Here is a 16,557-nt window from a genome sequence, read left to right on the forward strand (position 1 = left end):
GGGAAATACTGCTCTAGAAGAGAGAGGAGGAGAGGAAGTACTGCTCCGGGAGAGAGGAAGTACTGCTCCGGGAGTGAGGAGAGGAAGTACTGCTCCGGGAGAGAGGAAGTACTGCTCCGGGAGAGAGGAGGAGAGGAAGTACTGCTCTGGGAGAGAGGAAATACTGCTCTGGGAGAGAGTAAGTACTCCAGAAGAGAGGAGGAGAGGAAGTTCTGCTTCGGGAGAGAGGAGGAGAGGAAGTACTGCTCTGGGAGAGAGGAAGTACTGCTCTGGGAGAGAGGAAGTACTGCTCCGGGAGAGAGGAAATTCTGCTCTGTGAGAGAGGAGGAGAGGAAGTACTGCTCCGGGATAGAGGAGGAGAGGAAGTACAGCTCTGGGAGAGAGGAGGAGAGAAAGAACTGCTCCGGGAGAGAGGAAGTACTGCTCTGGGAGAGAGGAGGAGATGAAGTACTGCTCCGGGAGTGAGGAGAGGAAGTACTGCTCCGGGATAGGGAAAATACTGCTCTGGAAGAGAGAGGAGCAGATGAAGTACTGCTCCAGGACAGAGGAGGAGAGGAAGTACTGCTCTGGGAGAGAGGAAGTACTGCTCCGGGAGAGAGGAGGAGAGGAAGTACTGCTCCGGTAGAGAGGAGAGGAAGTCCTGCTCTGGGCGAGAGGAAATACTGCTTTGGGAGAGAGTAAGTACTGCTCCGGGAGAGAGGAGGAGAGGAAGTTCTGCTCCAGGAGAGAGGATTAGAGGAAGTACTGCTCCGGGAGAGAGGAGGAGAGGAAGTACTGCTCCGGGATAGGGGAAATACTGCTCTGGAAGAGAGAGGAGGAGAGAAAGTACTGCTACAGGACAGAGGAGGAGAGGAAGTACTTGTAGATGGAGAGGGGTTTGGTCCAGTGTTAAAGGGGTTGCACCTCATATGGCCACCCCCTGACCTCACCAGGGAGGCAAGGGGTTAATTGGACTGCAGTCCAGGAATGTGGTTTACACCTTGTCATGTCAGGAAACTGTATGTTCCCCTGTTCCCATGTTTCATTATAATCCTGTATTTTAATGTTTTAAAGTGCATTTATGTATCTCCAGTTCTGGAGGTCGCAGAGAGTTGATATTTGGCCAATGTGTGGAGTCACTGTAGGAGAGGAAGTACTGCTCTGGGAGAGAGGAAGTACTGTTCCGGGAGTGAGGAGAGGAAGTACTGCTCCGGGATAGGGGAAATACTGCTCTGGAAGAGAGAGGAAGAGAGGAAGTACTGCTCCAGGACAGATGAGGAGAGGAAGTACTGCTCCGGGAGAGAAGAAGTACTGCTCTGGGAGAGCGGAGGAGAGGAACTACTGCTCCGGGAGAGAGGAGTAGAGGAAGTACTGCTCCGGGAGAGAAGAAGTACTGCTCTGGGAGAGCGAAGGAGAGGAACTACTGCTCCAGGAGAGAGGACAAGAGAAAGTACTGCTACGGGAGAGAGGAAGTACTGCTCCGGGAGAGAGGAAGTACTGCTCCGGGAGAGAGGAAGTACTGCTCCAGGAGAGAGGAGAGGAAGTACTGCTCTGGGAGAGAGGAGGAGAGGAGTACTGCTCTGGGAGAGAGGAAATACTGCTCTGGGAGAGAGGAGGAGAGGAAGTACTGCTCCGGGACAGAGGAGGAGAGGAAGTTCTGCGCCGGGAGAGAGGAGGAGAGGAAGTACTGCTCCGGGATAGGGTAAATACTGCTCTGGAAGAGAGAGGAGGAGAGGAAGTACTTCTACAGGACAGAGGAGGAGAGGAAGTACTGCTCCGGGAGAGAGGTAGTACTGCTCTGGGAGAGCGGAGGAGAGGAAGTACTGCTCCGGGAGAGAGGATGTACTGCTCCGGGAGAGAGGAGGAGAGGATGTACTGATCTGGGAGAGAGGAGGAGAGGAAGTACTGCTCCGGGAGAGAGGAGGAGATGAAGTACTGCTCTGGGAGAGAGGAAGTACTGCTCTGGGAGAGAGGAAGTTCTGCTCCGTTAGAGAGGAGGAGAGGAAGTACTGCTCTGGGAGAGAGGAGGAGAGGAAGTACAGCTCCGGAAGAGAGGAGGAGAGGAAGTACTGCTCCGGGAGAGAGGAAGTACTGCTCTGGGAGAGAGGAGGAGAGGAAGTACTGCCCCAGGAGAGAGCAGGAGAGGAATTACTGCTCCGGGAGAGAGTAAGTACTGCTCCGGGAGAGAGGAGGAGAGGAAGTTCTGCTTCAGGAGAGAGGATTAGAGGAAGTACTGCTCCGGGAGAGAGGAGGAGAGGAAGTACTGCTCCGGGATAGGGGAAATACTGCTCTGGAAGAGAGAGGAGGAGAGAAAGTACTGCTACAGGACAGAGGAGGAGAGGAAGTACTTGTAGATGGAGAGGGGGTTGGTCCAGTGTTAAAGGGGTTGCACCTCATATGGCCACCCCCTGACCTCACCAGGGAGGCAAGGGGTTAATTGGACTGCAGTCCAGGAATGTGGTTTACACCTTGTCATGTCAGGAAACTGTATGTTCCCCTGTTCCCATGTTTCATTATAATCCTGTATTTTAATGTTTTAAAGTGCATTTCTGTATCTCCAGTTCTGGAGGTCGCAGAGAGTTGATATTTGGCCAATGTGTGGAGTCACTGTAGGAGAGGAAGTACTGCTCTGGGAGAGATGAAGTACTGTTCCGGGAGTGAGGAGAGGAAGTACTGCTCCGGGATAGGGGAAATACTGCTCTGGAAGAGAGAGGAAGAGAGGAAGTACTGCTCCAGGACAGATGAGGAGAGGAAGTACTGCTCCGGGAGAGAAGAAGTACTGCTCTGGGAGAGCGGAGGAGAGGAACTACTGCTCCGGGAGAGAGGAGTAGAGGAAGTACTGCTCCGGGAGAGAAGAAGTACTGCTCTGGGAGAGCGAAGGAGAGGAACTACTGCTCCAGGAGAGAGGACAAGAGAAAGTACTGCTCCGGGAGAGAGGAAGTACTGCTCCGGGAGAGAGGAAGTACTGCTCCGGGAGAGAGGAAGTACTGCTCCAGGAGAGAGGAGAGGAAGTACTGCTCTGGGAGAGAGGAGGAGAGGAGTACTGCTCTGGGAGAGAGGAAATACTGCTCTGGGAGAGAGGAGGAGAGGAAGTACTGCTCCGGGACAGAGGAGGAGAGGAAGTTCTGCTCCGGGAGAGAGGAGGAGAGGAAGTACTGCTCCGGGATAGGGTAAATACTGCTCTGGAAGAGAGAGGAGGAGAGGAAGTACTGCTACAGGACAGAGGAGGAGAGGAAGTACTGCTCCGGGAGAGAGGAAGTACTGCTCTGGGAGAGCGGAGGAGAGGAAGTACTGCTCCGGGAGAGAGGATGTACTGCTCCGGGAGAGAGGAGGAGAGGAAGTACTGATCTGGGAGAGAGGAGGAGAGGAAGTACTGCTCCGGGAGAGAGGAGGAGAGGAAGTACTGCTCTGGGAGAGAGGAAGTACTGCTCTGGGAGAGAGGAAGTTCTGCTCCGTTAGAGAGGAGGAGAGGAAGTACTGCTCTGGGAGAGAGGAGGAGAGGAAGTACAGCTCCGGGAGAGAGGAGGAGAGGAAGTACTGCTCCGGGAGAGAGGAAGTACTGCTCTGGGAGAGAGGAGAGGAAGTACTGCTCCGGGATAGGGGAAATACTGCTCTGGAAGAGATAGGAGGAGAGGAAGTACTGCTCCAGGACAGAGGAGGAGAGGAAGTACTGCTCCGGGAGAGAGGAGGGGAGGAAGTACTGCTCCGGGATAGGGAAAATACTGCTCTGGAAGAGAGAGGAGGAGAGGAAGTACTGCTACAGGAGAGAGGAAGTTCTGCTCCGGGAGAGAAGAAGTACTGCTCATGGAGAGCAGAGGAGAGGAACTACTGCTCCAGGAGAGAGGAAGTTCTGCTCCGGGAGAGAAGAAGTACTGCTCTGGGAGAGCGGAGGAGAGGAACTACTGCTCCAGGAGAGAGGAGGACAGGAAGTACTGCTCCGGGAGAGAGGAAGTACTGCTCTGGGAGAGAGGAGGAGAGGAAGTTCTGCTCCGGTAGAGAGGAGAGGAAGTCCTGCTCTGGGCGAGAGGAAATACTGCTCTGGGAGAGAGTAAGTACTGCTCCGGGAGAGAGGAGGAGAGGAAGTTCTGCTCTGGGAGAGAGGAGGAGAGGAAGTACTGCTCCGGGACAGAGGAGGAGAGGAAGTTCTGCTCCTGTATAGAGGAGGAGAGGAAGTACTGCTCCGGGATAGGGGAAATACTGCTCTGGAAGAGAGAGGAGGAGAGGAAGTACTGCTACAGGACAGAGGAGGAGAGGAAGTACTTGTAGAGGGAGAGGGGGTTGGTCCGGTGTTAAAGGGGTTGCACCCCATATGGCCACCCCCTGACCTCACCAGGGAGGCAAGGGGTTAACTGGACTGCGGTCCAGGAATGTGGCTTACAACTTGTCATGTCAGGAAACTGTATGTTCCCCTGTTCCCATGTTTCATTATAATCCTGTATTTTAATGTTTTAATGTGCATTTCTGTATCTCCAGTTCTGGAGGTCGCAGAGAGTTGATATTTGGCCAATGTGTGGAGTCACTGTAGGCATTAAGAGCTGGCAAATTTCGACCCACTGAGTCCACCAGAATGGAACTTATTAATATGTGTAGATATTAAAGTGTATATGTATGGTATTTTGGACCTGCTCTCAAAATGCAGAAATCATCTGCTATGCTAATAGGTCATGAAGGGCAGCCGGCTGATTGAGCCTAAGCACTGTGATCAAAAGTTAACTGCCCTGATTGTTTACACTAAGTACTAATCAACAGACCAATTACTAATCCATAAACTCTGCCACTCTAATTGTTACCTGAGGGTGGAGAATCAGCAAACTGGAGTGGTTTGTAAGTGTTATGTCTACACCTACAAACAATGCAGATACTTCATTTGGTAGACTGGTCGTCGCCCCTGATTTAATTATGGGGCTACCCATAGAGTCCCAGTACACATGGGCTAATTAGCTGGGGGGCATGGGTTAATCTGTGTCTCCAAGTTAGGGATTGGATACAGAAATTGTTCACCAATAGTCTGTATTCAATGTTAAGAATAGGGTTACACAGGTATATAATCGGTGTCAACCCTACAGTTTTTAGTTCTTCTTCTGATTCCACCTGCAATGTCACCGGATTGCTGGAGAATTGCTAGCTGATACTTCTCCATCCCCCAACCCTAAGTAAGTGTTACCTTCTTGTCTGTTAATTGTACTATATTGCTGTGTTCACCTTTTTAAGGAATAAATATATTTTATTATATCTAAGCCTCGTTCAGTTCAACCCAGATATTTGGTGTTCATTATATCTTGTCATAAGCTACCGTGACAAGCTCTATAATTAACTGGTGGCAGCGGCGGGATTGAACTGAAGCTATATTACAGTGTTCTGTGGGACCCTGTAATATAGTGGGAACTCGAAGGGAATTGCGAGTTCCTGGGACTAAAGATATTGAACACACAGTAGTGCAACAGTTAACACAAGTTGTAACACCACCTCACTGCTGCGACCGTGAACCATGAGCGAGGCTGAAGGCTCATCCAACATGAGGACCCGAGCTCAGCTGAAGGACAAGTGCCGTGAATATGGACTGCCCTATGAGAACCAGGAAGTCGCAGACATGGTTGACGCAATCGGTGACTATGAAGCCTGGCTTGCAGAGCCTCAGGATACGGCTCAGCTTGCCCTTTTACAGCCACCCGAAGATCAGGGAAGGAACGCAGTGCCGGGGCGGCGGAATCTCGGGGAGGGAACGAGTGCACCTCCCGGGAGCAGTGCAACAGGAGGGGTACTGGTTGCTGCGGCTACCAGTCCGTTCACCCCTGAAATGTTGGCACTGATTACTGCGTGAGGTGACAGAGGGACACCGGAGGAGCGGCTGCAGTTTATCACTATGGCAGTGAACAGACCCGCTTATTGCCCCCCTGTCCAACCCAACAACGATGAACTCAAACTGGAGCAGCACAGTCTCACCAAGTTTGTGGAAGGTACTGATCAGATCAACAGTTTTTTAAAGAACTTCGAAACACAGTGTCGACGGTACAAAGTGCTTCCCCAGCATAGGGTTGCACGTTTGGACCCCTTACTGTCCGGCTTGGCTAAGCAGACGATGATGGCGCTTCCAGATGAGTATGCTGATGACTATGAACACCTGAAAGAACTGTTATTGTTTCAGTACGGTTTTACCCCTGAAGCCTACCGGGGTAAATTCCGGCAGGAAGAGAGGCAGCCCCAGGAGTCCTATGTTACCTACGTGACCCGCATGGCTTTGTACGGGATACGCTGGGTGGAGGGCTATGAGGCACGGACTTACCAACGCCTGCTGGACCTCATCTTTCAGGAGCACCTCATGCAGCAGTGCCCGCCGACGGTGAGGGCTTGGGTGTACAACAAGAAGCCCAAGACTTACCAGGAGGCGGCGAGGCTTGCGGACGACTATGTAGCCAGCTGAGCCCTGATGACCGCAAAAGCAGTAGCCAAGGCGGCGGTGGCGGCGGCACCGGCCAGAAACCCCTGCGTTCCGGCGGACCTCATCAGGGACAATGCACCCCAGCTGCGAAGCCGGTAGCCCGCGTGCGGGTGGCATCCACCACAGACTCCGGACCTGTCATGGAACCAACTCCCAGCGAGACGTCCCATGCAACACCTGTCCCGGTTTCATCAGTGCCTACAGCCAGGAGCGGAGGACATCTCAGTGTGGACCTGCAGCAGACAGACGGCCGGAGCAGACATCTCACCCCGGTCACCGTTGGTGACCGGCAAGCAGTCGGCTTGCTGGATTCAGGAGCTGCAGTGACCCTGGTCCGACCTGATATGGTCCGGCCAGAGGAATTACTCCCAGGCCCTGGGATACAGATCACTGTGGCCGACGGAGAGCCACGTTTCCTGCAAGTGGCCAGGATCTTTTTGGATTGGGGGGAGGGCCAGGGTGTGTGGGAGGTGGGGGATTTACCCGGTTTGGATGCCGATGTTCTTCTTGGCAACGATCTGGGACCGATGACCTGCACCTACGACCGGGTGCCCAAACCCGCTGCAGTGGCGGCGGTTACCCGGAGCCAGACAGCGGCAATGGCAGCGGCGCCAGTCCCCCAGCTTTTGGGACCAACGTTAGCGGAGGGCGCAGAGGAGCCCGGGGAGGTAAGCCAGGATCAGTTGCAACCACAGACTGACTTACTGTTTCCCCTCACCCTTCCCCATTCTCTGGACAATGACATGACTGGGGGGTGGCCAGAGTTCGGAGCCCAGTTTAGGGAGGCAGTGAAGACAGACCCTACCCTGGCCGGCGTGAGACTTCGGGCGTCCGAATCTCAGGCAGGGGAAGGCACTGAGCACTGCCTATGGTATAAGGGACTCCTGTATAGAGAAGAAGGGAACCCAGGGATAGAGGAGGGATTGACTGGTAAGCGACAGCTAGTAGTGCCCCAGGGGTACTGACAGCAACTGTTACGGGTAGCTCACTCTATTCCGTTAGCGGGACATCAGGGGGTCAACAGAACGCGAGCCCGGTTATTACAGCGTTACTACTGGCCGGGGGCATCTCGAGATGTGGGCAATTTCTGCCGCTCTTGTGATGCCTGCCAGCGAGTGGGTAAGGCGGGCGACCGTGTGAAGGCACCCCTGAAACCCCTACCGATAATAGGGGAACCCTTCCAGAAAGTAGTGATGGACCTTGTAGGACCCCTTATGATTCCAAGCAAGTCAGGGAAGCGCTACATCCTCACGGTGGTGGATTTTGCCACCTGGTACCCTGAGGCGGTAGCGCTTGGCACCATAGATGCCAAGACATCATTTGCCAGGGTAGGTTTCCCTAGTGAGATCCTAGTTACAGGAGAGGGGAAGTACAGTTACAGGAGAGGGGAAGTACAGTTACAGGAGAGGGGAAGTACAGTTACAGGAGAGGGGAAGTACAGTTACAGGAGAGGGGAAGTACAGTTACAGGAGAGGGGAAGTACAGTTACAGGAGAGGGGAAGTACACTGGCGACACACTTTATTCGAGCTTGGCTAGTCCCACGAATTCGGGTATACCCGGGTGTATTGAGGTTTGTGACTGTTTTCTGCCCGAGTACATTGAGTTATTTTCCAAGCAGGGATTGAAGCATTTTATTCCCGCTGGCTGCAATACTGCACAGTATATATATATAAACTGCATTACAATTCATGAATTTATGCCATCTGGTAGACACGCGAAGCATTGCAGCCTATTAAATCCTAATCATTATCATTTAACAGATCAGCCGCCCATCAGCCAGGCATGAACCCAGGCTGGGAAGGCAAATGCAACGGGGCTTGTCAGAGGTTAGTAGTGGCTTATTCCAGGTATCTGCCAGGTACATACCGGGTATTTGCTCGAATAAAGTGTGTCGGTGCAGTACAGTTACAGGAGAGGGGAAGTACAGTTACAGGAGAGGGGAAGTACAGTTACAGGAGAGGGGAAGTACAGTTACAGGAGAGGGGAAGTACAGTTACAGGAGAAGGGAAGTACAGTTACAGGAGAGGGGAAGTACAGTTACAGGAGAGGGGAAGTATTGTCACAGGAGAGGGGAAGTACAGTTACAGGAGAGGGGAAGTACAGTTACAGGAGAGGGGAAGTACAATTACAGGAGAGGGGAAGTACAGTTACAGGAGAGGGGAAGTACAGTTACAGGAGAGGGGAAGTACAGTTACAGGAGAGGGGAAGTACAGTTACAGGAGAGGGGAAGTGCTGGTACAGGAGAGGGGAAGTACAGTTACAGGAGAGGGGAAGTACAGTTACAGGAGAGGGGAAGTATTATCACAGGAGAGGGGAAGTACAGTTACAGGAGAGGGGAAGTACAGTTACAGGAGAGGGGAAGTACTGTTACAGGAGAGGGGAAGTACAGTTACAGGAGAGGGGAAGTACAGTTACAGGAGAGGGGAAGTACAGTTACAGGAGAGGGGAAGTACAGTTACAGGAGAGGGGAAGTACAGTTACAGGAGAGGGGAAGTACAGTTACAGGAGAGGGGAAGTACAGTTACAGGAGAGGGGAAGTACAGTTACAGGAGAGGGGAAGTACTGTTACAGGAGAGGGGAAGTACAGTTACAGGAGAGGGGAAGTACAATTACAGGAGAGGGGAAGTATTATCACAGGAGAGGGGAAGTACAGTTACAGGAGAGGGGAAGTACAGTTACAGGAGAGGGGAAGTACAGTTACAGGAGAGGGGAAGTACAGTTACAGGAGAGGGGAAGTACAGTTACAGGAGAGGGGAAGTACAGTTACAGGAGAAGGGAAGTACAGGTACAGGAGAGGGGAAGTACAGTTACAGGAGAGGGGAAGTACAGTTACAGGAGAGGGGAAGTACAGTTACAGGAGAGGGGAAGTACAGTTACAGGAGAGGGGAAGTACTGTCACAGGAGAGGGGAAGTACAATTACAGGAGAGGGGAAGTACAGTTACAGGAGAGGGGAAGTACTGTTACAGGAGAGGGGAAGTACAGTTACAGGAGAGGGGAAGTACAGTTACAGGAGAGGGGAAGTACAGTTACAGGAGAGGGGAAGTACAGTTACAGGAGAAGGGAAGTACAGTTACAGGAGAGGGGAAGTACTGTCACAGGAGAGGGGAAGTACAGTTACAGGAGAGGGGAAGTACAGTTACAGGAGAGGGGAAGTACAATTACAGGAGAGGGGAAGTGCTGGTACAGGAGAGGGGAAGTACTGTCACAGGAGAAGGGAAGTATTATCACAGGAGAGGGGAAGTACAGTTACAGGAGAGGGGAAGTACAGTTACAGGAGAGGGGAAGTACAGTTACAGGAGAGGGGAAGTACAGTTACAGGAGAGGGGAAGTACTGTCACAGGAGAAGGGAAGTATTATCACAGGAGAGGGGAAGTACAGTTACAGGAGAGGGGAAGTACAGTTACAGGAGAGGGGAAGTACAGTTACAGGAGAGGGGAAGTACAGTTACAGGAGAGGGGAAGTACAGTTACAGGAGAGGGGAAGTACAGTTACAGGAGAGGGGAAGTACAGTTACAGGAGAGGGGAAGTACAGTTACAGGAGAGGGGAAGTACAGTTACAGGAGAGGGGAAGTACTGTCACAGGAGAGGGGAAGTACAATTACAGGAGAGGGGAAGTACAGTTACAGGAGAGGGGAAGTACAGTTACAGGAGAGGGGAAGTACAGTTACAGGAGAGGGGAAGTACAGTTACAGGAGAGGGGAAGTACAGTTACAGGAGAGGGGAAGTACTGTTACAGGAGAGGGGAAGTACAGTTACAGGAGAGGGGAAGTACAGTTACAGGAGAGGGGAAGTACAGTTACAGGAGAGGGGAAGTACAGTTACAGGAGAAGGGAAGTACAGTTACAGGAGAGGGGAAGTACTGTCACAGGAGAGGGGAAGTACAGTTACAGGAGAGGGGAAGTACAGTTACAGGAGAGGGGAAGTACAATTACAGGAGAGGGGAAGTGCTGGTACAGGAGAGGGGAAGTACAGTTACAGGAGAAGGGAAGTACAGTTACAGGAGAGGGGAAGTACAGTTACAGGAGAAGGGAAGTACAGTTACAGGAGAGGGGAAGTACAGTTACAGGAGAGGGGAAGTACTGTCACAGGTGAGGGGAAGTACTGTCACAGGAGAGGGGAAGTATTATCACAGGAGAGGGGAAGTACAGTTACAGGAGAGGGGAAGTACAGTTACAGGAGAAGGGAAGTACAGTTACAGGAGAGGGGAAGTACTGTCACAGGAGAAGGGAAGTACAGGTACAGGAGAGGAGAAGTACTGTCACAGGAGAGGGGAAGTATTATCACAGGAGAGGGGAAGTACAGTTACAGGAGAGGGGAAGTATTATCACAGGAGAGGGGAAGTACAGTCACAGGAGAGGGGAAGTACAGTCACAGGAGAGGGGAAGTATTATCACAGGAGAGGGGAAGTATTATCACAGGAGAGGGGAAGTATTATCACAGGAGAGGGGAAGTACTGCTACAGGAACATAGGAAAAATAGAAAAAAAAAGAGTATAGTTCAGTAAATAGTAGGAAGTAGGATAGAGTAATAACCTATAGAATAAAAGCAGTTGGAGACAGAGATTACAGGGGGGGAGAAGAGAGAGAATCTACTGTCCTTCCCCCATCGGACAACAAGATTTAGGGGCACATGAGAACCTGGCCGCACGATTACCTTGGCACACGAGTACCTGGGCGCACGAGTACCTGGGCGCATGAGAAACTGGGCGCACGAGAACCTGCGCACGAGAACCTGGGCGCACGAGAAACTGGGCACACGAGAACCTGGGCGCACGAGAACATGGGCGCACGAGAACATGGGCGCACGAGAACCTGGGCACACGAGAACCTGGGCACACGAGAACCTGGGCACACGAGAACCTGGGCGCACGAGAACCTGGGCACACGAGAACCTGGGCACACGAGAACCTGGCCGCACAAGTACCTTGGCGCACGAGTACCTGGGCGCACGAGTACCTGGGTGCACGAGTACCTGGGTGCAGGAGTACTTGGGCGCACGAATACCTGGGCGCACGCCTGGCTGTTGTTGGGGTGTGCTCCTATGTCGCTGGCTGACAGGTTGTATCTCTCCCTCAGAATGGACGGGGTGACCCCCAGGTGGAAATCCGCCCTCCTTGGTCTGTGTTTGTCCCACGCTCGGCTCAGGACTTTCCTCTGGGATGGGAAGCGATGGAGCCCTCCCACTGTAAAGACAAGGCAGAGTGACACAGTCACAAGTGTCTGTCCTCCCACTGCAAAGACAAGGCAGAGTGACACAGTGACACAGTTACAAGTGTCTGTCCTCCCACTGCAAAGACAAGGCAGAGTGACACAGTAACACAGTGACAAGTGTCAGTCCTCCCACTGCAAAGACAAGGCAAAATGACACATTAACACAGTGACAAGTGTCTGTCCTCCCACTGCAAAGACAAGGCAGAGTGACACAGTGACAAGTCTGTCCTCTCACTTAAGTGTGACAGAAAAATCTGCCCCGTTTGCCACGTGCGGACACAATAATATATATGCTACTCCTGGAGGTGCAGCGATCCCGTCCCTCCCCTGCATAGTGACACAGCGATCCCGTCCCTCCCCTGCATAGTGACACAGCGATCCCGTCCCTCCCCTGCATAGTGACACAGCGATCCCGTCCCTCTCCTGCATAGTGACACAGCGATCCAGTCCGTCCCCTGCATAGTGACACAGCGATCCCGTCCCTCCCCTGCATAGTGACACAGCGATCCCACCCCTCCCCTGCATAGTGACACAGTGATCCTGTCCCTCCCCTGCATAGTGACACAGTGATCCTGTCCCTCCCCTGCATAGTGACACAGCGAGTCTGTCCCTCCCCTGCATAGTGACACAGCGAGTCTGTCCCTCCCCTGCATAGTGACACAGCGAGTCTGTCCCTCCCCTGCATAGTGACACAGCGATCCCGTCCCTCCCCTGCATAGTGACACAGTGATCCTGTCCCTCCCCTGCATAGTGACACAGTGATCCCGTCCCTCCCCTGCATAGTGACACAGCGATCCCGTCCCTCCCCTGCATAGTGACACAGCGAGTCTGTCCCTCCCCTGCATAGTGACACAGCGATCCCGTCCGTCCCCTGCATAGTGACACAGCGATCCCACACCTCCCCTGCATAGTGACACAGTGATCCTGTCCCTCTCCTGTATAGTGACACAGCGATCCCGTCCCTCCCCTGCATAATGACACAGCGAGTCTGTCCCTCCCCTGCATAGTGACACAGCGATCCCGTCCCTCCCCTGCATAGTGACACAGCGATCCTGTCCCTCCCCTGCATAGTGACACAGCGAGTCTGTCCCTCCCCTGCATAGTGACACAGCGAGTCTGTCCCTAACCCTGCATAGTGACACAGCGATCCCGTCCCTCCCCTGCATAGTGACACAGCGAGTCTGTCCCTCCCCTGCATAGTGACACAGCGTTCCCGTCCGTCCCCTGCATAGTGACACAGCGATCCCACACCTCCCCTGCATAGTGACACAGTGATCCTGTCCCTCTCCTGTATAGTGACACAGCGATCCCATCCCTCCCCTGCATAATGACACAGCGAGTCTGTCCCTCCCCTGCATAGTGACACAGCGATGCCGTCCCTCCCCTGCATAGTGACACAGCGAGTCTGTCCCTCCCCTGCATAGTGACACAGCGAGTCTGTCCCTAACCCTGCATAGTGACACAGCAAGTCTGTCCCTCCCCTGCATAGTGACAGCGATCCCGTCACTCCCCTGCATAGTGACACAGCGATCCCGTCCCTCCCCTGCATAGTGACACTGCGAGTCTGTCCCTCTCCTGCATAGTGACACAGTGAGTCTGTCCCTCCCCTGCATAGTGACACAGTGATCCCATCCCTCCCCTTTATAGTGACACAGCGATCCTGTCCCTCCCCTGCATAGTGACACAGCGATCCCGTCCCTCCCCTGCATAGTGACACAGCGATCCCATCCCTCCCCTGCATAGTGACACAGCGATCCAGTCCCTCCCCTGCATAGTGACACAGTGATCCCGTCCCTCCCCTGCATAGTGACACAGCGAGTCTGTTCCTACCCTGCATAGTGACACAGCGATCCCATCCCTCCCCTGCATAGTGACACAGCGATCCCGTCCCTCCCCTGCATAGTGACACAGCGATCCCGTCCCTCCCCTGCATAGTGTCACAGCGATCCTGTCCCTCCCCTGCATAGTGACACAGCAATCCCGTCCATCCCCTGCATAGTGTCACAGCGATCCTGTCCCTCCCCTGCATAGTGACACAGCGATCCCGTCCCTCCCCTGCATAGTGACACAGCGATCCCGTTCCTCCCCTGCATAATGACACAGCGATCCCGTCCCTCCCCTGCATAGTGACACAGCGATTCCGTCCCTCCCCTGCATAGTGACACAGCGAGTCTGTCCCTCCCCTGCATAGTGACACAGCAATCCTGTCCCTCCTCTGCATAGTGACACAGCGAGTCTGTCCCTCCCCTGCATAGTGACACAGCGATCCTGTCCCTCCCCTGCATAGTGACACAGCGAGTCTGTCCCTCCCCTGCATAGTGACACAGCGATCCCGTCCCTACCCTGCATAGTGACACAGCGATCCTGTCTCTTCCCTGCATAGTGACACAGCGAGTCTGTCCCTCCCCTGCATAGTGTCACAGTGATCCCGTCCCTCCCCTGCATAGTGACACAGCGATCCCGTCCCTCCCCTGCATAGTGACACAGCGATCCAGTCCCTCCCCTGCATAGTGACACAGTGATCCTGTCCCTCCCCTGCATAGTGTCACAGTGATCCCGTCCCTCCCCTGCATAGTGACACAGCGAGTCTGTCCCTCCCCTGCATAGTGTCACAGTGATCCCGTCCCTCCCCTGCATAGTGACACAGCGAGTCTGTCCCTCCCCTGCATAGTGACACAGCGATCCCGTCCCTCCACTGCATAGTGACACTGTGATCCCGTCCCTCCCCTGCATAGTGACACAGCGATCCCGTCCCTCCCCTGCATAGTGACACAGCGATCCCGTTCCTCCCCTGCATAATGACACAGCGATCCCGTCCCTCCCCTGCATAGTGACACAGCGATTCCGTCCCTCCCCTGCATAGTGACACAGCGAGTCTGTCCCTCCCCTGCATAGTGACACAGCAATCCTGTCCCTCCTCTGCATAGTGACACAGCGAGTCTGTCCCTCCCCTGCATAGTGACACAGCGATCCTGTCCCTCCCCTGCATAGTGACACAGCGAGTCTGTCCCTCCCCTGCATAGTGACACAGCGATCCCGTCCCTACCCTGCATAGTGACACAGCGATCCTGTCTCTTCCCTGCATAGTGACACAGCGAGTCTGTCCCTCCCCTGCATAGTGTCACAGTGATCCCGTCCCTCCCCTGCATAGTGACACAGCGATCCCGTCCCTCCCCTGCATAGTGACACAGCGATCCAGTCCCTCCCCTGCATAGTGACACAGTGATCCTGTCCCTCCCCTGCATAGTGTCACAGTGATCCCGTCCCTCCCCTGCATAGTGACACAGCGAGTCTGTCCCTCCCCTGCATAGTGTCACAGTGATCCCGTCCCTCCCCTGCATAGTGACACAGCGAGTCTGTCCCTCCCCTGCATAGTGACACAGCGATCCCGTCCCTCCACTGCATAGTGACACTGTGATCCCGTCCCTCCCCTGCATAGTGACACAGCGATCCCGTCCCTCCCCTGCATAGTGACACAGCGATCCCGTCCCTCCCCTGCATAGTGTCACAGCGATCCTGTCCCTCCCCTGCATAGTGACACAGCGATCCCGTCCATCCCCTGCATAGTGACACAGCGATCCCGTCCCTCCCCTGCATAGTGACACAGCGATCCCGTCCCTCCCCTGCATAGTGACACAGCGAGTCTGTCCCTCCCCTGCATAGTGACACAGCGACCCTGTCCCTCCCCTGCATAGTGACACAGCGAGTCTTTCCCTCCCCTGCATAGTGACACAGCGAGTCTGTCCCTCCCCTGCATAGTGACACAGCGATCCCGTCACTCCACTGCATAGTGACACAGCGATCCCGTCCCTCCCCTGCATAGTGACACAGCGATCCCGTCCCTCCCCTGCATAGTGACACAGCGATCCCGTCCCTCCCCTGCATAGTGACACAGCGATCCAGTCCCTCCCCTGCATAGTGACACAGTGATCCTGTCCCTCCCCTGCATAGTGACACAGCGAGTCTGTCCCTCCCCTGCATAGTGACACAGCGCGTCTGTCCCTCCCCTGCATAGTGAAACAGCGAGTCTGTACCTCCCCTGCATAGTGACTGTGATCCCGTCCCTCCCCTGCATAGTGACACAGCGATCCCGTCCCTCCCCTGCATAGTGACACAGTGAGTCTGTCCCTCCCCTGCATAGTGACACAGCGATCCTGTCCCTTCCCTGCATAGTGACACAGCGAGTCTGTCCCTCCCCTGCATAGTGTCACAGTGATCCCGTCCCTCCCCTGCATAGTGACACAGCGATCCCGTCCCTCCCCTGCATAGTGACACAGCGATCCAGTCCCTCCCCTGCATAGTGACACAGTGATCCTGTCCCTCCCCTGCATAGTGACACAGCGATCCCGTCCCTCCCCTGCATAGTGACACAGCGAGTCTGTCCCTCCCCTGCATAGTGACACAGCGATCCCGACCCTCCCCTGCATAGTGACACAGCGATCCCGTCCCTCCACTGCATAGTGGCACTGTGATCCCGTCCCTCCCCTGCATAGTGACACAGCGATCCCGTCCCTCCCCTGCATAGTAACACAGCGATCCCGTCCCACCCCTGCATAGTGTCACAGCAATCATGTCCCTCCCCTGCATAGTGACACAGCAATCCCGTCCATCCCCTGCATAGTGACACAGCGATCCCGTCCCTCCCCTGCATAGTGACACAGCGATCCTGTCCCTCCCCTGCATAGTGACACAGCGAGTCTGTCCCTCCCCTGCATAGTGACACAGCGATCCTGTCCCTCCCCTGCATAGTGACACAGCGAGTCTGTCCCTCCCCTGCATAGTGACACAGCGAGTCTGTCCCTCCCCTGCATAGTGACACAGTGATCCCGTCCCTCCCCTGCATAGTGACACAGCGATCCTGTCCCTCCCCTGCATAGTGACACATCGATCCAGTCCCTCCCCTGCATAGTGACACAGCGAGTCTGTC

The 16,557-nt window shown here is 54.3% G+C and overlaps 1 protein-coding gene across 1 annotated transcript in view; it reads right to left on the reverse strand.

Annotated features, from left to right (window-relative positions):
* The window catches only part of TPP1 (tripeptidyl peptidase 1), a gene marked incomplete at its 3' end in the record, with an annotated part of 105,013 nt that overhangs the window by 17,034 nt on the left and 71,422 nt on the right, over positions 1-16,557 (reverse strand). Inside the window, exon 6 of the mRNA XM_075584301.1 lies at positions 11,424-11,602. Within this exon, the coding sequence (XP_075440416.1) occupies positions 11,424-11,602 (179 nt within the window). The remainder of the gene's footprint in view (positions 1-11,423; positions 11,603-16,557) is intronic.

This window comes from Ascaphus truei, unplaced genomic scaffold (assembly GCF_040206685.1).
Source record: "Ascaphus truei isolate aAscTru1 unplaced genomic scaffold, aAscTru1.hap1 HAP1_SCAFFOLD_535, whole genome shotgun sequence".
In the NCBI taxonomy this organism is placed as follows: Eukaryota; Metazoa; Chordata; class Amphibia; order Anura; family Ascaphidae; genus Ascaphus; species Ascaphus truei.